Below are 20,020 nucleotides of genomic sequence, written 5' to 3'. Positions count from 1 at the left end.
CCTCGGGCTGCCGGCTGCCCGGGCAGCTGCTCGCCCCGTCTGTTCCCCTAAAGCCTGCGCTGCCTGGCGTAAATGCTGGCCCTGTCTTGCTGCCACATCTCACCCTGTCCCGCTAGCCTGACTCTTTTCCTGCATTTAGTGGAAGTGCTTGAAGAAGCCAGGAGGACTCTCCTGTTCCCTCCGGTAGCAGTGAGGCAGGACTAGCTGTGCCGAAGTAACAGGCTATGACAGCTGCAAGAAAATTCCTCATTAATGACTACCTGCTTGGTATCTTACTAAAGTTAATCGTTGTCATGGGCCCATATATGTTAAGCTGTTCTTGTGCTAATAATCCTATGCGTCCTATGCTGCGCTGCGCTGCGCAGCTCTCCAAGGGCTCTGTGTTTGAAGCTTGTCATTCGCTTCAGCTTTCCCACACATTGAAGGTCGTCGCTGTACCTTAAAATGTGACTGACTGTCTACTCTTAGAGCTGCTTCCAGATTATAGAAGCTAGCTTTCACCATTCACCGGGCGGTTTGCATGCTTCTCTAATTGCACTTTGCTTAACATCAGGGTCTGTCCTCTCTTACCTTCACTGAAGATTTCATTATTGGCTCTGTCCTGTTGACCTGAAAGGACAGCTGCTGTGATCCAGATAGAGATGAGACTTGTCCACTACATCGGAGGCAGTCTGTCCTGAAAAACACTGTAAACAAAGAGGCAGACAGTGGTGGATGGAAGTCATCTCAAAGGTTAGCATTCACTTTGCAGCTCATCTTAGCCACCTAGCTTGAGTTTGTGATGATAAGTCCTCAACAGTTAGGTTTCTTCTCTCCTGCTCCTTGTGGCAATACTTCCATCCACTGCAATCAAATGATGGATTTGTTCTACCTGCTGTTATTGAGGACTTACCATGGGCCTTCTATCTGCTGCAATAATTGGTGGCATTGTTGCAAACCGTACGAACGTGCAACTGCTTCCAACTGCACGCTGTTGAATTAAGCTTTAATTTGACAGCTGACTGTCTGCCTGGGTCAAATGACCCAGTTTGGTTGGCTATCAGTATCCTAGAGCTGATGGATGTTCTGCCTACTGCCGAGCTGTGCTAGCAGCCCTCGTTTTTACCTCCCCAGGAGGTCCCTTCTGATACTGGAGGTGCAACTGGACATGCATATATTTTGTAATGTTTATAGTCTCGGAATGTATTTTGACAAGTTTTTCTAGTTGACGGGTTTTGTGATTAGTTTGGGAAACTGCTTTACATCTTTCTTGGAGATTTTTGAGTTGTGATCTAGGCCAAGAAGCCTCTAAGTATCTTTATAAACAAAACAAGTCAGCGTTTCGCTCTTTCCATCCTTCAAAATAAGGCTAGCTTCTGGGGCTTGAAAGTACTCTGGTGCCCTGTTGCTATTGTGATGTTTTAGCTCCGAAAACCAACCTTTCAGGAAAGCTTTCTTGCAGGGAAGTGGTTGAACCAATTATAAAACTTACTTGCAAACTGGCAGTGCATTTGTGTCACTGCACTCTGCTGGGAGCAGCGTTAGGCCTTTCTGGGTGAGTGAGACGTCTCATCCCTTTCCAGCAGGCTTCTGGTGGACGCAGTACTGCCTTGGTGTCACGCTGCTGTTTTTGTGACCTTCCTTTTGTTTTGAACGGAGCTGGACTGTCATTCTTGTCGACCTTCCACTGCTGCAGTACATCGGTGTTGCTGTTCGGGGAGTGAGGACCACTGCCACCAGGCACTTTGAACCCCAGGCTTGCAACTGTAATGAAGATGCAGTCAGCTTCCATAGCGCTCCTTGAGTCATCTCCTGAGACGAGTGGGAGCAGATTTCTGCTTGCTAGGGCTGAAGCTTCTTCAATGAGAAGTTCTCTCCTGCAACTTTGTCAGGGTCACAAGGAATGGCTGAAATGGATCCAACCTGCATGGCTAAATGTGCACCCAGTGTGTGGTGGTTGTGGAGGGGGCTGACTGAGTGCAGGACTTCTGAGCCTCTGGCTGACCCTTCTGACGCTTTTGCAGTAGGATAACATAAATGGCAGATGACGTTGAATGTCAGACTTCCCATTTTAACTGATCAAGCCATGGCCAAGAAAGAGTGTTCTTCCTTTTCTTGATTCTATCTTCATGCTAGTGTCTAACTGTTCATATTTGAGATGGAGATGCTTGATCTTGCTGTGAAGCATTGGTGCACCCCTCCCCAGGTCTAAGGAACTGCATTGGGGCTGCTATTAAAAAATCTGCATTCCAGCAAGTCTCATAAGCCTACAGAGAGTAACTGAGCTTGACGACTCTGCCTCTTGTCTTTTGTAGGGCTGTTTGTTTTTTTTTTCCCTCCACTCTCACGACAGTGGTTTCTCCCCAGATAGCTGCACTAGGGATGGCACTAAAGAAGAATTTAGAGCCAATAAACAGTCTTGCATTATGCAATAATAAATGATAAAGGTTAATGTTTTATTTTTGTTGTATATAAATGACTCAGGACGTTTGTAGCTCCTCGGTGGGATTTGATAACTTTATTATCCCTATAATAAGATTTACAAATTAACTGTCTAATTAGCAACCTGGGAAAGCTGCTGCTTGTACTGTAGTTTCTAAACTGACAGAGATACAATCTTAAAATCCTTAAGTGTAATGAAACTAACACAGTGGCACAGCAGCATGCATCCCAGCAGTCTTGCCACGTGCATATATAGAGATGTCTAGTTGCCTGTCTGGGTAATGCACTTGTGGAACATCTATGTGGAAAGCCAGACCTCGGCTCCTGCTCAGCAGAGTGGAAACTGAGCAATCTCTTTACAGTATAATGCATTGGATTAGTCACAGGAGGAAAGATCTATTAAATCTTCTTGCCTCTGTTGGGAAGGATGCACATTTAAGAATTAAGACAGGATTACTTGCGTAAGCTCCTATACCTGAATAATTCTATTGGCTGTTGTTTTGCACAGATCGAGTATTCACCTAAACATACATGTAAATGTTTGGAATGGCTCTTTTCAAGGCTTGCAGAATTTCATTCTAAGTGTTGGATGTAAAGCTCACAGCACTGCAATCAGCAGAAGACTTCTTGTTTACTTTGGATAAATAGGCAAGGGTCATGCTTCATCATCCTCAAATGGATTTTCATTACAATCTATATTAATATTGATTGCTGAAGAACCTGCTGCTCTTGCTAAACATTCAGTGGCCACAAAGATGACTTGCAATGACTTGGATATGCAATGACTTAATTTAACTGTAATATGTAATGTTGTGAAGACACTGCAATTATTTTTTCCACTTGTAGAGAAAATGCTGCATTCCTAATGTATTCGTTAGGTCCCTGCTCAAAGGGCAGGAGGTGTTAACGGGGTGTGTATATTTAATGCCTTCTTTAATAATTAAACTCTCCAGTGAAACCTTAAAAAGGGTATGGGGAAGAGGTTGTAATAAAAACCTGGGTGGTTTCGAGCCTCACGGACCTTGGCTTTCTAGCCTCTCTTGCCATTAGAATGGGCGCTTCATGTCTTCTGCTTGTGCAAGTGAAAACATAAAATGAATGTGATTTCTGTTTTCATAGCTTCTTTAGAGAAAGGCAAGAGTGAAGAGCTGGTCCAGGGTTTGTGCATGTGCACACATGTGCGTGCTGCACTTTGGTTTCTGTCCTGCTCTCAGATGTCTCTGAGCATCAATCACTTCGCTCTGTTTTCATCTTTCCCTTACTTTGTCAATATTCCCTCCTTGTTTCCCCCCCTCACCTAACCTCTGCCTAACAAATCAAATGTCTATTAAACGGAGTATAAAAAGCTACTGTAGACTCTTCTCATGCACAGCAGAACTTAAGATTTTGTGGAATATTTTTACCGAACGTCTTTGAAGCCCACAGCTCTCCCCGCTGTGTTACGTCTCCTGCCTGCGTAGCCAGACTCTTTGGGGGCTGACCCGTCTCTGTGCATGCGCCAGGTATAACAGGGCCCCGTCCTGTCTGCTTGGCACGCGGAGGATCCAGGAGTGTCGCTTCTGAAACCCAAGCACCACGGGTTTCTGCTAGAACAGAAAGAGAAAGGTCAGATTTCTGACTTTCCATAAACCAAAGCCAGACCGGCAGCCTGCTCTTTCCCTGTGCAAGGGAGGCGTGTATGAGAAGTGAAACGGTGAGTGTACATAGAAAAGGCTAATTTGGTGAAGGCCTCCTCTAGCCTGGCAGTGCAGCGGGTGGAGGCGAACCCTCTTAGAGCCCCGCAGCGCCTTGGGCGCTCCGTGGCGTGCGGTTAGTGGCACCCGGGGAGGCCGCTGCCTTGCGAGGATAACGGCGTTGCAGGACGTTTCCCGCTGCGTGCGGCTCTGGCGTCAGGCGGGCCGGGCCGGGCCGGGCAGCCGCGGCTGGCCGGGCGCCTCGGCGGGCGGTGGTGACGCCGCCTGTCCTCCGGAAGGGCTTCCTCCGCCGAAGCGTCGAGGGCGAGCTCAGCCAACAGCCTGTTAGCTGGGTCTGTTGAGAAAAGGAAGGGGTGGTCAGGAGATGGCGAGGAGCGTGGCAAGGAAAGCTGTTGTAAGGCGCTGGTGACATCTTCCCGGCCAGACTGGTCTGCGCCAATCCCTATTTGAAGGCCAATGTATTAAAAAAAGTCAGTCTGTGCTACACGCTCTTCTCAACACCTGCCTCTGGCATCTTCTGCAGCACCTCGAGGCCTGTTTCTTCCTGGGCCCTCGCTGGAGATCCAAAACGGGCTGGCCCGGCCCGCGCGGGGCTCCAGGCCGCCGGCCACGGCGCGGGGACGCTGCGGTGGGGCTGCCGGGGCTGGGTCCAGCCGAGGAGCTCCGGTGCACGAGGAGCTGAGCCCGGGCGAGCGCCCCGCGTTCGCCGCGTGGGCTCCTTGGAGAAGCGACGGGGGCAGCTGGGCTTTGGCAGCCTGCAGAGCGCCATGGGGAGCCACCGGCCTCTCTCCTCTACCTGCTCTTCAAAGACCGGGTCGTATTCAGCAGCCTCTTTCGTCTGGGGGGAGGAACGGCGCTGGGAAGGACTCTTCAGCCTAGTAGTAATCTTATTTCTTTAGAAAGCTAAAATTGTGCCAGCTCCGATGGAAACTTCCCTTGCTGCGGTCTGGGTTTCGGCAGCGGCCTGGAGCCTCCAGGCAGCGCCCGCGCTTGAATGCCGCTTGCAGGCACATTAAATTTATACACGCGCTTCAGAGCAAATCTTTGCTAATAGAGTTCTGATTTCTTCCTTCCTGCTTCCCAGATGCTTGTCTCCCTATACGAATGACAGAAATGGTGAACAGTGTTTCCAAGAAAACGTTTATTTGGTAGACACACAAAAGCAAGTGAGAGGCCCTAGGAGGAAAAGGTCCTTGGCAGCTCTCAAACAGTCTATGTTTGATTTTCATTTTTTTCCTTTTTAATTTTATTTATTTACTTATTTATTTTTAATAATGAAAAGCGCGGAAAGGAAAATGAATTTGAAGCTGGAAGTAGCAGGACACAGTAAGGGGGTTGTGAATGTAATGGCAAGCGTCACTTGCCTTGTTCCTTAAAAATCCTATATTCGTGCAACTTTGATTTCTGCACTACTCCAGTGGTTTTATCTTGTTCGATTTCTTTGAATCGCTTTACGCTATGAGAGAGAGGTGCTCGCTTGACGTTTTTTAGGAAAGCCGCCTGGCCTTTGAGAGCCAGCCTTTGCGCGGGCTGCAGAGGCGCCGCTGGCAGCTCCGCGCCGGAGGGGTTTGCCGGTGTGAGGCGTAGGGATTCCCCTCTGGATGCTCGGGTTTGCCAGTCTTGGCACGTTAGGATTACCCGAAGGACGACCCCACCGCCTCCGTGTGCGAGGAGGGGCAGAGGTGGGCGTCTTCCTGGCCCGGCGAAACGCGGCTGTGGCTTTGCTGAAGAGCAGCAGAGCTGTGGGAGGAAAATTGTGCCCTTGTTTGTATCAGCGCAATCATACGTTTTGTGAACACAAGTGCTTTTCAGCTCTGATACCCCTTTATGCCGGATAACTTCCTTTTTTATACATGAGGATTACAGCAGAGCGTTTACAGTGAGCGACAGGGAGCTGGGGGGAATAATGTGGGTTCCCAGCCCTCGCTTGACACTCGTTCAACGTTGCTTCCGCTTCGTTTTACTGACGTGTCCCGTCCAGTTGATCGTATTCAATAAGATTTTAAGTTCTGCCACAGCTTGCTTTATAAGAAACCTTCTTAGCGTCCTAGTTGCCTCTTCTGATAAATTGGAGTTAAAAGCAGTTTTATTGTTTATAACATAAAACACAATTTTGGAGTGTGGCCCTAATCAGATGCTAATTAATCATGTTGATAAAGAAACAAAAGATTAATGCTTCAGCATGCTTCCACATATAAAAGCGTGTGTCTGTGAAAGAGCCTCAGGTTCGGGTTTGGTGTGGTGCAGATCCCCCAACCTACCTCTGACGCTTTTGCTGTCTTCCCTTTGCAGTTTGCTGCTTCGTCGTACACAAGCGGTGCCATGAATTTGTTACTTTCTCCTGCCCCGGTGCTGATAAAGGCCCTGCTTCTGATGTAAGTAGCTGCTCTCATAATCTCTAGTGAAAATGCAACACGGTGTTTTGTGAATCCTTTTGCAACACTTGTCTGTTGATCGTTCTTTGCTTTGCAGCGCTTTAGAGAAGACGTTCCTCTAGCTGTTTTGGCTGATAACGCTTCTGTGTTATTTCACATGCACCTCTAATTCATTGCTGTTCATAGCGATGTGGGCTCTCCTATTTTGAGACACCTAAAGTACTTTCAAATCATCCAATAACTTGCTCTTAGTGAAGCAGAGACTGTGCTGGTGTCAGTCCTGGGCTGACAGGCCGTAGCTGTGTCCCGTCTCCCATTTGTCCCTTGAGTCACAGCCTCAGTTTCCCTATTGGTAAAATTATGCTCGTGTGGAAGGTGTCTGCCAAGTGAACAGACCTTTTGGATTTGGGCTTAATTAACATATATAAAAGCACTAAGTGCTAAAGAGCTATTTTAATCCTCCAGTAGAAGATTCTGGCCAGCTTGCCCTGGGCTTGCCTCTCTCCCCTGGCAAGACTTGAATCTGTCTTGATCAATTCCTTTTTTTCACAAGTGAAATACCTGAAGGAATTATAACAGGTACCTACTGATATTCTTTAAAAAAAAAAAAAAGAAACTGGAAGAAAGCCAGCTGACTTTAATTCCTCATCCTCATTTTCACAGGGACTTAATTTTCTGGTGACTCGCAGCGCTTTTGGGGGCGAGTGACAGAGATGGAGTAGCGAGGCGCAGCTCGCTTAAGCTTCTCTGCATGGTTCTGCCAGGGCATTTCGGGTCTGTCTAGCAGGTTTTGTGTTTTACCGTGGAAACTGGCTAATTCAGGGAACAGCTAGGAGAAAGGAGATTGAATTGGGGAAACTACTGCGCACCAGAACTCTCACCCTTAAAAATAGAAGCAGTGGGAGCAGGAAGTCTAACGCACAACCGAAGGTGGAGGCTAAATACATGTTGTCAGTCGCCCTGCCCGAATGGAGGTTGTGTGCCGTGACTTGGATTAATGGTAGCTTTCGGTGACTGAGGAGGGGGCTCACAGGGAAGGGCGGTGACGGTGTCAAAGAGAGCAGACCCGAGGGGGTTTTGGCACCTTTCCGGTATAAGCATAGGGTAACAGCGTGGTGCATTTCGAGTGCCACGTGCTGGGGGCCGGGAAGCTGGGAAGTGCCGAGCCTGAGCCCTTGGCTGGGAAGAGGTTCTCCTAAACCCTGCTAAATCTGTGGGGTCTCAAGGATGCTTTCGCTGGAAATGTCTTGTAGCACCCAGGCATCAGACAGCCCGTGGCATCCAGCTTGCCTATACTCAGCCAAGGGTCCTACCCGTGTGAAACACTGTTTTGACCCTGAGCTGCCTGCTGTCCTCCCACGTCCCCTGCCCCTTCTTGCGTTGGTGCAGGCGATGTGAGTTGCTGTTCAGGGAAATTGCTGCTTCCTTTGCAGAGCCTGACCCACTGCTCACAGGTGTGCCGGTAAATGCGATGGGGCTCTTTCCAAGAGGTGGCTCATCCATCTTCATTCAGGATGAATATTTGTATGAAGTGCCAGGCTCTTTCAGACCAGCTTTCTAGCTGCTGCTGTGTAAGGTCTTACAGGTCCAACTGTGCTTCCGCTTTTCCAAATGGGGGTAAAGAAAGGAGCTGAGAGCTTATCCTTGGACACTTGGCAAGCGCTCATCTGAAACCGAGCAGCTGGCTCCTGGACACGTACCCAGTGCAGCCTGGGGACAGCGAGGGGCTCCTGCGCAGTCCTGCAATGCTTTTTTGTTCCAACACCTCTTAAGACTCATAGTCAAGTTTCCGGTTTGTCCCCGCTTCAATTTCAGTGATTTCTTGGAGCGTTTTTATTTGTTGCTCCTCAGCACTCCAGCTTCAGGCTGCATAACACAGTGCCCTCAAGTGTGCTACCGCTTGCTTGACAGGCTCCTTCGCTTCCAGAGAGGATGCTTGGCGCAGCGCTGGCTTTAATGAGGGGATGATGAAGGGCTGTGTGCAAGAGGCAGGTGAAGCTTTTGCATGTTTTCAACAGACTGGGGGCACGAGAGCTGCCCTGCTAGGTGTCTTTTTTCAAGCAGACGGGTTAGTGTCCATGCTGGCTTACGCTAACAGCTCCATGAATACTGTGAGTACAGCTGCTGGATGTGCTACAGGAACAGCCTTGGAAAACCCCTGCCTTGAACCTGCCCAGGAAAGGGGAGTCGTGAGTGTGCCTTGAAATGGGCAGTGTCCTGAAGCTGTGCATGTAGCGAGCTGATTCCCGATAACTTCTCTTCTAGTGGATTTTAGCCAGGCTCTCCTGATACAGAAACACGTTGCCAAATACCACTTTTTGGCTTTCCTTCTGGGGCTGAGGTGCTCTGTGGGCTCATGGACTGCAGTGTGGCTTATGCACAGTTCGATAAGCCCAGTTTTATTTCCACTTCCCATCAGACAGTTAGTCAAGATATACTGTCCTCTCCCTCTCCCTCTCCCTCTCCCTCTCTCTCTCCCTTTCTTTTTATTTTTTTTTTGTTTTATTTTTCCCCCTGGGCACTCTGCCTATGACTATCACTTTCCTCACTAAAGGCTTTCTTCTCCACAGGGATTTCTGCTAATTAGAGTGAATTGGTAGCTATTGAACCTTAAAAATCAGTTATTGGAGGGGAAAAGGAAATGCAATAGAGATGCCAACCCAAGAGAGACTAATGCATCCTAAAATACGCTCTCTGATGCTGTGGACTGTTGGTCTGCAGCACTGCTTCATGAACCTAAAGGCCAGAATCAGCCACCGTGATGCTGGTTTAACATGTTGATCGTGTTTGAAGTGATCAGTGGGTGGTTTGTTCCTGGGCCCAGGTGCCTCGGTCCGTGCTGTGGCAGCTCTGAAATAAGTGTGCAATTTCCCTGCAGCCCACTGCTATTAAATGGACAGTGATGAACAGGGGGAGAGGTCTTCTTCCTTTGCACAGGAGGTCTCTGGTTTGCTGGGGTTCCTCTGTGTCTGCAAAGCCTGAGTCAGGGAAGAGCGTGAAGGAGGAGGCGGGGGGATGAAGATAGGCTGCTGCAGGCGTGCCACCTCGGGGGGCTCTGAATCACCCCTCGGAGGCACCAGCTCTTTCTGCAGTTTGGGCTCTGAACTACTTGTTTTTTAAATAGCATTGAAGTTACGTGCCTAAAATAATGGGTGTGAATAAGCTCCCTCTCCTCCTCCTCATCTCCCCTCACCCTGCCCGAGGGTCTCGGTGTCCTCACTGAAAGGCGTTGGGAACCTCCTCGAGCACGTTTCTGCACCCGGGCAGCCGCGTGAGCTGAGCTGGCCGCAGTGCCCGGCGTGATCGCCCAGAGCTGCGTGGCGAGGCAGTCCCGTCCCCGGCGTGCACCCGGGCGCAGGGAAGCGAGAGCCGGGTCCGCGCGTGGCAGCATCGCTCCCTTGGGTGCTTGTGGGATGGAGGATCTGTCTCAGCTCCCGGGTTGGGGAGAAGCAGGGACGTTCCCCACGTCCCTGAGTGGTGACAAAAGCATGGGACGGGCTTTCTGCTCTAGATACTTAGCACCTTCTTGCCTTTGTGATCTTTAAAATTTACTTTTCAATAGTCTGTTTATAAACGAGAGAAACCTTTGCATTCCAGTGTAGGAGCGTTTCTTCCCCACGCTCCTTTCCTAGAAAAGAGGAAGAACTCAGGAGCCCAAACAGTGGGACGAGTTGAGTGACAAAGTCAGAGAAGAGGCACGTCAAGCTTTTCCCTCTTTCCCTGCGAACAATTCCTCGTGTACGGAGGATAACGGAGGTTAACGTCTCGTGACGCTAACTGGAACGCACTGAGCTGAAGTAGCTCAGGACGTTGGAAATCGCCTCGAATCGCTCGCCGAACGGGGAGGCTGCCTCCGGGGAGGTCCAGGCGGCCGGCCGGCCGGCCATACGTGGATCAGGCGGCGGGGATGGAAGCTGGGAAAACGCAGATGCCGTTCCCAGCTCAGGCTCCCGGACAACCTCTCTAGGGAGCGGCTGCAGCGTCAGTGGCCGTTTCTCTGAAGGCAGCTACGTGCCAAGGGCTGGAGGTGCTCTGCCAAGGGGGAGACGGCCTCGAGAGGGGGGGCAGCACCAAAGTCAGGCTGTAGGACGCAAGCCCGTGGGGTCTGTGGACTGTTAGTCTGCAGCGGGGGCCACGCGGGGGACAACCAGGTCTTCTAATGGAGGCACGAGCGGGAGCTGCTGCCCTCTCTGCTCTGCTCGCAGGGCTCCGTTGCTCTGCTGCCTGGATGGGGCTCGACCGGGGTATAAGCATCTCTTTCTCTTCGCGGTCTGAACCCTTTGGGTTTGTGCCAAAGAGAGACGGTCAAGATCTGTGCAGTGAAGCAGTGGAAAAGTCTATTTGTGTGTGTGTGTGCATGTGTGCACACAAGCAGCTTAACCACGCTGCCCCTGTCACTGCAGGGCTTGTCCAGGCTGGGCCGTTCAAGGGCGTGAAGTCGCCTGGGAGGGAGGAGGTGGTTTCCCGTGATGCAACTTCATGCCTTTGGTTTTCCTGGGTAGTTTCCCTCCCTCTCTCTCTAGCGTTGCTCCTCCAAAGCGAGAGGCTGACGTAATGAGGCAAGGAGAACTGAAGACAGCAGGGGGAAATGAAGCAAGAACGATAGAAGGTGACATTTTGCTCCCCCCACCCCCCCGTGGAAGTGCCTCCTAATTGAGTTGGGTCACCCAGGCAAGCTAACAAACTCTCCTGTGCGCGCACGCGTCCAGGTCCCTCTGCACAAGGCCAAAATTAGGCATGTAGATAAAGCGGCAGAGCGCCCTGCCACCATCAGTCCAATTACTGTCTGCCGTGCGCTCCCGGGGCAGCAGGGTGTGCGCCTGCAATCCCTCTCGTTGTGCAGCCGGCTTTGGCGGAGGCTTCTCCGTGACCTTTCCTGCTAAGTAACATCATGCTGTGAAATTCCTTCTAGCCATGTAGATTTAGCTCTAGCACTGCCACTTTCTCTCCTCTATTTTCTCTGTCATCTAAAACTCATAAAGAAAACGGGGGCAGCAAGACCCACTTGCAAGTCCAGCAGCCTGCGGACCTAATTCAGACTACAAGATACATACATGACTATATTTCTTTTATATAGAATATACATTATTTGTGCATGCAGAGATGAAACTTTGTCTATAAGGTTGCTCTAGCTGATGCATTAACTAAAGAAGAAGATGCTGCGTGAGCAGAGCCCCCCTGCCCGTGGCTGGTGCTGGGGAGGAGGCACGCTGGAGCTGGAGAGGGCGTTGGGTGGCTTTGGGCGAGGAGGGAGCGGGCGTCCCCAGAGCCGCCGAGGCTGGAGGGCGTTACGCAGGCGAGGGGTTGCGCGGGGGGCTCGGGGTGGGACGGGAGCTGTCCGTGTCAGCGTGTGCTTGCAGTGATCTGGAAGCGCCCGCGTTGCGCTGTCGTGCGCTCCAGCGGGTCCGGGTGAGGACCCACGTGCTGCCCTCCTTATGAACAGAGGCTGAAACCTGCCCGGCTCCGGGTGCTGGGTTTTGAGCCGTTTGTTGTAGACCTGCCCAACCGCAAATCAAAACCGAGCGGCTGGGGGCCTCCTGGGAGCACCGTGCTGCACCCACAGTTTTGCTGGCCTCTTCCTGCTGCGGCGGGCGCCCCGGAGCACCGTGCGTGGCTCGCAGGTGGCAGAGCTGAAAACGGCTCTTCCTGTTGTGGTGCAGAAATAGCAGAAAGGTGCCAGCGAATGCAATTACAGCAGAGGGAGCTGGAATGAAGGCTCCTGAAATGCTGAAACCTCTTAACCTTGTTCAAGGAAAATGAGGTTTGGCAGGGGGAGAGCAGGGAAAGCTGTGCTCCAAATGCCACCTCCTGGGCTTTGCTCATGAGTTGGGCTGCCTGCCCACCCCGGCGCCGCTTTCTTGTCCTTGCTCGTCATTCGGAGAGCAGCTCACAGCAGGCAGGGAGAGCTGCAGGTACCCGGGAGATGCTTCGCCTGACTCTGCACAGAGCTTTGGCCAAAGGCTGATTTACTGCCTTCTCCCCACCAACCCTGTCCAAACCGGAGCGAGGAGAAGCGGGGAGCCATCCGGCACCTGGTCCCCCGTTCCCAATGTGCAGCCCCCCCGGCTAGGCAGGTGGGAGCTGATCACCGGCAGTTTCCTCCCACACGTGGCTGTCCGGCAGATTGTAGCTTAACCATGGGTAGCCTCTGGCTGAGAAAGGAAAGGCCTAAATTAAAACTAAGTTGTCACATTTGAAGAGGCACCACTTGATACCAGGGCAGGAGTAAAAGCCCTTGATCAAGCTCTCTGTGGCCTGTCGTTACCGCTGGCTGGGGCTGGGCAGGAATTGCCACTGCTGCCCATTCGGCAGGCAGGTAAAGGCTGCCCAGCTGGTGTTAGTTAATTTTTAATGTTATTTCTGAAAATGAAGAGAGGAAGGCAGATGCTTGGCATTTTAACAGGGAAGAAAACTTTTGTAGCTGGATTATATGCCATTTGGCAAAACCCTCTAGGAGACTCTCTCTGTTTTTTACCCCTTGACAACTGTGAGCTGGGATAGCTGGCGGATGCACACAGGGCAAACTTTGTGCCTTCTGCACTGGGCATCAAGCTTCTTCCTGCAATCTGATCCTTAAGGAGCTTTGAATCAGGAGATGAAAAACTGCTTCAGCAAACAGCAATGCCCTGTCTACTTCAGGAATCAGCTGAGGACGTAGGTTTCATTTTGAACTGATGCAAAGCTTGAGTTTTCCTCTGCTCCGTTGTTGCTAATAACCACGGCATGAATCCAGAGCGGCCTATAATTATGTCAGATGCTGATAGGATTGAGGTTGTAACAATTTTAGCTATGCTTTTTTTCATGCTTTTTTATGTAAGTAAGTGCAGCAATCTAGCAAGTGTCTTTCCTTCACAAGTATTAAAATCCAATTAAATCTTGCAGAAAGAATGAGTTGAATTTATTGCGTTTGTTTAACCCTTATGATGTTCTTCATTATGACGGGCCGTGTGACCTTTGCTGGGATGGCAGCCCCATCCTCGGCACCTGAAGGGGCAGAGCAGAGCAGGAGCAGGGACAGGCTGCTTTGGCTGCAGCTGCAGATAAGGTGCTGCAATTCCAGCCGTATCCCAGGCTGGTCTGGAGCTTTTCGGTCTAGCTGGCTGCTGGTTTTCATCCCCAGAGTGGCTGTATTCAGGTATTCCCAGTGACAGAGCACACCAAGAAGCATTATATTAAAAGAAAAAAAAATGTAACCTTGCCCTTTGATGTCTCCCTGTGTCTTTTAGTACCTGAGAGTCAAGGAAGAACTTTTTTGCATCCTGTAAAGTGCTTATGGTGTAGAGATGCTTAATTTTAAGCACCTGTGTGATTCTGCTGACTTAAATGAAGCTGTTGTCTGTTTAAAGCTAAGTATATGCTTAAGTGCTTTATGAAATAGTAGCTTGTGTGCATATCCAGCATATAACCTTGGGGGGAAGCTGACATTTTACACTTTTCAGAGCATAACAGAATAACTGGAGAGCAGAGAAACGTCGAAGTCTTTTTCTGCTATCATGAAATAGCCCTACTTTGGAACAGTTTTCTGTTTGATCTGCTTGTGCTTGAACCTTCTTGAGCAGAATGTGTATATATGTTTAACCTTGCAAAAGCCTACCGAATATGAATCTTCTGTCCAGGAGAGGAGGACTAATTATACAGAGATGATAAAGTCTTAAAGTAAAAATTAACTGCCTCATACAACAGAGAATGAAGCTCTAAATGTAAACGCTGGTACTGGAGACACTGCCTTCATTGTAGATTGCTTTTAAGTCATCACTGGATTTTTTTTTTTTTTTGATGGCTGAAGGCGTTATAGTCAGTCTGCGTTTGGGGCAACAGACTTGCTGAGGACAGTCTGTTATACAGGACTGGTTAGCTGAAGACGATGGCATTTTTACCTTTTACATCTCTAGTTTGGTCCAAACGTGCTATGTTGAGCTTTGAAGTGCTGGTGATTACAGGAACAAGCCATACCTGTACTACAGTGCAGCCTGAAGCAGTGTTAAATAGCAAGGTCAGGAGGCATGACATGGCTTGAAAAAGCTTCAGCGGGACAGAGTTGGGAGCACGCTGACTTTGGTTAACAAAGAAAGTTCAGAGGGTGGTATAAATGTTCTGCAGGCAACAGATGTTAGGAGAAATTGGGAGCAATTTTGTAGCTATCTTCTGCAACTCTTGAGGGGGATAGCCAGGCATATCAGGGCAGATGTTTTGGGGCAAAAACAAATGCTTCTGATTCTAGTTATGGTTATTGAGTCGTGTTCTCTCCCTTTCATCGCCAAAGTCAAAACTGAGCTGTTCTGGAGAGCATGGCCAGCCAAAACAGACCATTTTCCAGTATTAAACTATTCTAATGTTTATTATGAGCTCTGGCACTCCTGAGCTCTCCTGTTTGCAAGAGGCAGAGTTAGCATGACCATTCAAGCTGAAGTTTTCTGAAATATGGCAAGGTCTTCAGGAACTGAAGTCAGGCATGTATAATGTAATGCAGTTGGCAAACCTAATTATAGTTGGAGCTATTAGTAGAATGCTAATAATTATTTAAATTGTAGACAAAATAATCATTAAAATGACCTTCTTTGCATTATCCTGTTAAAGGTCAGCTAATCAAGATGCATCAATAAATATCCAGGTTGCTCTAGATAGGTAACAGGCTGGTGTAGCTTCATTTTCACTTGGCATTTAATTTTTCTAGCATTTGCAGCTTCAAGAAGGGCTTACTATAAGGTGGTAATGCTATCACTGTGCCACCTTTGGTATTTCCATACTCTCTGCTTGCTGGAGGCAGAATCATTTTCTTTGTCTTGAATGCCTCCTTTCTTGAAAAGCTCCAGAATTGTGTGTGTGTACTGAAGAAAATATTGTGTTGATGTCATTCTCTTGTAGAACAAGAGAGAAATTTCATAGAGAACGTGCTAGAGCTACGGATCATACAAATATTTTCAGAGTCAAAAGCTGTCTTTGCATCGAGTCAGTACGCTCATTCTCCTGAATACACCTGTCCCTTTCTGCATGGCGTCACCAGTCCTGTAGACTAGACACTCATAGCAGCATGCAAAGAGGATATCTCTCCTTTAGCACACCCTACAGCTCGTGCTGCATGGGAGTTATGGCAAAAGAAGTCTTGACAGCTTGGTCGAATGCCTTACTGTCCTCAGAGTCCTAACCCAGCCGTGTGAAGCAGCTATAGTAGACGAGAGTGCATGTTCCAAGACAGATAAAAGGTGGCAGTGCAGTTTGGTTTATTCTCTAGAGCATTTGGGCAAGCACGGGGATGTAACAGTTCACAGTGCAATTTCAGAAGCAGAACAAATAAATGCACCATTTGTACTTTCTGAAAATTAGCAGCTCCTTCAAATTTCTGCTTTTCCGGCTCTCTTTGGGTGAGAAGCGACCCTAGTGCCTTCATATACTATAGCATCAGGGGGTTATCAGCAGGATCTCGGTGTGCGGTGGGTGGAAGTCTGGTTCACAGCTCGCTTCCCCTTCCCTAGCTATGCCAGTCAAACCAGGGCCTTCCTGCAGGCTCAGTGGAACACCCTGTTACCTAGGTCCTGGCATAGAGACGAGGAGCCCCGATCTCTCAGAACAGCCGCATACCTCCGGGATGCACACGCAGGTCTTCAGAGCCTTACTGACGCTTGCTGCTTGCTCTTGTCTTGCTAATTAACTTCTCCAGATCTCGTCGTGTACCATCTGCCTCTTGTGCTAGTGCCCATGCTAACTCCTACTGCGTGCTGTGCCAGTAGAGACAGCCGGTCGCTCCTGTGGGATGAAGATGTACCTGTGCTGCTCCCTCCCAGCACCTTCTGGTGCAAGGTGGCTTCCCTAGCTCCTCCGGAGCTAATCTTTATCACCTGCCAGGTTTGCACATATCTTCAGCCCTATAATTGGACAGCTGTCCTCTCTCTTTCTCTCTTTCTCCCTCTCTGTGAGTGTGTGTAATAGGCATATCTATCTATCTGTATGTCTGCGTATCCCGTTAGCTCTGTTAAGTTTACATCCTCTCTTGCCTCTCCGATTAGATGAGCGGGTTGGAGAGCTAGGTTGGGTCTGCACCCAGCCAGTAGTTCAGGAGCCCTGTGACCGGATGAGAAGTTGGTGAGTGTAAAGCGTAAGAGCCTGGAGGTGAAAAGGTGGGTAGCGCTGCGTGCGCCTGCCCGGCTGGCGTCGGCGAGGAGGCCGGAAAGCCAAGCATGCCGCGCGGCCGGGGCGGCCCGGGAGGTCTCTGCGCTCCGTGTCCTACAGGGTCGAGGAGGCGGTTGCAACGTATCGGAGCGTGCGCAAAGGCGCCTGTGGGAACCCGTTTCTTACAAAAAGTTTGCACAATAATGAAATGACTTCAGACTCTCAGGGCATGTGAAATGCAATAAACGCTTCGAGACAATATTGAGATGCTAACACCGTTCAGGGAAAATGCCGAGTTCCTCTTTTTCCTGCTGTGCAGAGGTGAAGTGTATTATTTTATTCAGTGTTGGCAGAAGCAAGAAAAGAATAACTGTCATCTATCTCCTTTTGTAGCTGTCTGACTGGTAGATGAGATCTCTCATCAAGAAAAATATATTAGCTTGCTGGAAGCTGTCAAGAAAAGCTGTCAAGGGCAGGTGTTATCTGTGGCTGTAAGTCTGGTATCTGAGAAGTGCCGTGTTCTGGTGTCCAAACGGCGGGGCTTGGGCCCGCTAACGCGGTAGCTGCCGTGTGCTGTTAGCCGCGCTCGTGCACCCCTCGCCCTTCCCCGTCTGACGAAGCCTCGGCTGGAGCTTGGCCGCCGGCACCGCGCGGTTGGCCTTGCTTGTGTTTGAGGTTCTAGCCAGCTGTCCTGCACTAAACAACGGAAAGATATTTTTGGTATCATTTATTGGCACAGCGGCGGCAAACCGTTCCTAAAACGTGGCACGGTGAAGCAGGTTTCCGAGGAGTCACAACATGGACAGAGAGGGGCCGCAGTGACGGGGCCCCAACCTTGCCATCTTGCCTTAGTAGGACCTGGGTTTTCCTCTGAGATGTCTTAACTTTCAGTGCGATCCTTTAATGTTAGATACGGTTTGTTCATTACTCTTATCTTTGAAACGAAGCCACGTCACTCTTGTTTAATTGTTCCTGAGCTTCCTTGCTTGTTTTTCGTTCGTTCTTGGAGCTGTTTCTCATCAAGGGCGTTTTCCAGCCCCGTGGAAGTCCTCTTCGCTGAAGGTTTTCCCAGCCGGGGGTGGTTGTGGCGTGGGTGGGCAGGGTTTGCTGCTTGGGCTGTCTCCTCCACTCCGCTCGACCCTGGGCGAGAGGCGGCCACGCGCGCCGTGCAGCCTCCCGAGCCGATGGCCGGCGGCTGGGGCGCGTGGCAGCAGCGGTGCCGTCTCCCGCCGCGAGCAGCACCTGAGGCTGCCCGGAGCCATGGCTGCGCGGTGAGGATGTGACCTTTACATTGGGTTATAGCATTGCTTTTTTTATTAACCTGGAAAATTACTTAAGGGAAAAGCTTTAGGGCAACAGGAAATGTCCTTGAAATGCGAAATGTAACTAAGAGGGGAAGAGTGAGTAAATCTGTCTGTCTTAAAAAAAAAAAAAAAGAAGAAGTTGAAGGATCAGGCTGTCCTCCTACACTCAAAAATGCATAAAAAGCTTGGGGTTCAGGGCAGGCAAGCAGCCGGCCTCGGGCGCGGTGGAGCGAGCAAGCCGCCCTCGGCAGAGCTGCCTGAGCCCCGCGGCTGGTTTCGCAGGCTGACGCGGACGGTCGGGTGCGTTTTGCTGGTGAACGTCGGGCCTGAAGAGCCGCGAACGAGAGCAAACTACGTCTGTGGGCCGCGCGGCGGGGGCCCTGGCGCGGCGGTGCCCTTGCGGCTCGGCTCGCTCCAGCACCGAGGAGGTGGAGGGAGCCGTGCAGCCGCCTGGCTGCCTACCGTGAGGGTTTTCCCGGGAGGAAACGTGAGAGGAAATTCAAGTGTGTTTTTTAAAGTCCATTCGATGCATTTCATTAGGTACAAGATAACGACAGCTGACTGTCTGCGTTCGCTCGGCTATTATGTTGCTTAAATTGCTATGAAATTCGCTTTTAAAATAGTCTCTTCACATGAACTGTATTAGTTCTTCTTCAAAGGAGACAATTTAAGGCTTTCTCTGCAACGGGATAGGGGGAGTACGGATGCATAATTTTGACGCAAACTTCTGCGGCTGTTCTGTAGAGTCCAGCAAAGCTTGCGAGTCCGAAGGATTAAACTAGCTGCGGCCCTCGGTGTACTCGGGGGCTGCCCGCCTCGCCGAGGGCCGGGGGACGAGCGCGGCAGCGGCGCGGCGGAGCGCAGCCGGCCTGCGCTGCTTCGCCAGCAGAAGGAAGCTGGAGGAGCATCGGTGCCCTTCATAGGTGACTTCTCTTAAAGATGAACCCGAGCGAGCTGGACGTGTTTTGGGAACGTTGTCTCGTCTAGACCACCTCATTTAGGAAGGTCTGGCGCTCTGCTCCGCCTCTCACCTTCTCCTTTCTCAAGGCAAAGGCGTTTCTCGAGCCACGTCCTCTCTTAGCCGAGCAAAGCCGAACGTGCTGCAGAAGTAAATAAAAGCGCAAGCCACGCGCAGCGCGGTGTTTGCGGGTCGGGGTATGGCGCAGGGTCGCTGCCCTCGCAGACGTTGCGTGAGAAGCGGCCGGAGCAGGACGCCCCAGCTGCCGGGCAGCCCGCGCGCCGCCCTGCCGCTCCGCTCGCCCCGCGCCGCTGTTGTCCGGCGACTGCTGCACAGCGTCTCGACAGGGCGAACGGGTATCGGCCGCTGGGAGCGGTGGATAAATTGTCGGTCTGATCGATGCTGCCAGCTGCCCTGCTGCAAGGAATTGGTAAAGAGAGGCTCCTGTGTCGGCGCGTCTCTCCGAGGTCCGTGGGAAAGCGGTATCGCATCGATACGGGCGTTCAGCCAGCGCCGTGCTGATGCGGCCTGCAGAAGGGGCCGTGATTGCTGAGTCCTAGCCTAAGCACGGGTCCGGCTGGGCTGCGCGCAAAGCACCTTGAAGGCCGTGAGTAGATTACTCACTTCTGAATCACATTTCTTGCGTTCCTTGGGGAGCTGGCCTGAAAGCTCGGGCTGCTGTTAGCCTGGAGCCGGGGACTGGACGGGCGCTGCCGAGGGCGCGCGTGCCGCCCTGCGCGCCGCGAGAGGCCGGGGCAAGCTGAGGTAAGAGCAGAAGCAGCGTGCGCGGGTCTAACGGAAAGCTGCAAGGTTTGCTCTGCAAATCAGAGATGCAACGTTGCAATAGCCCGTGTCAGGCCAGGAAACCCACTGTCGAGCTCAGAAGCAAAAGCCAGCCTCCTCTGGCTGGCAGGGACTTGCAGGGGACCAGTTCAAAGACAGCACTTGCTCCTCTTGTTCCCTGGCTAACACTTCGACTCACTCATTTCTGCCCGCATCCTCAGGACATGCACGCGTCCCTCCACTCGCAGGGACACGCGTCCCTCCACTCGCAGGGACGGATCTGCAGCCCCCCTGTTCATGCAAGTCTGAGCCTCTCAGTGCAGTAAAACGCTCTTAGTGGCAGTTTGCAATTCTGCTCCAAAGAAAGCTTTTTGTGTC

General features: G+C 50.9%; 1 protein-coding gene across 3 annotated transcripts in view; it reads left to right on the top strand.

The window, feature by feature from the left end:
- Positions 1-20,020, top strand: part of PRKCB (protein kinase C beta) — a 149,210-nt gene that overhangs the window by 52,042 nt on the left and 77,148 nt on the right. For all 3 annotated transcript variants that reach the window (XM_068908158.1, XM_068908157.1, XM_068908159.1), the window contains one exon: positions 6,408-6,490. In XM_068908158.1, coding sequence (XP_068764259.1) covers positions 6,408-6,490 — 83 coding nt within the window. The remainder of the gene's footprint in view (positions 1-6,407; positions 6,491-20,020) is intronic.

This window comes from Struthio camelus, chromosome 15 (assembly GCF_040807025.1).
Source record: "Struthio camelus isolate bStrCam1 chromosome 15, bStrCam1.hap1, whole genome shotgun sequence".
NCBI lineage: Eukaryota > Metazoa > Chordata > Aves > Struthioniformes > Struthionidae > Struthio > Struthio camelus.
Note: the sequence above shows the minus strand (reverse complement) of the source record. Positions and strands in the feature narration are given on the sequence as shown.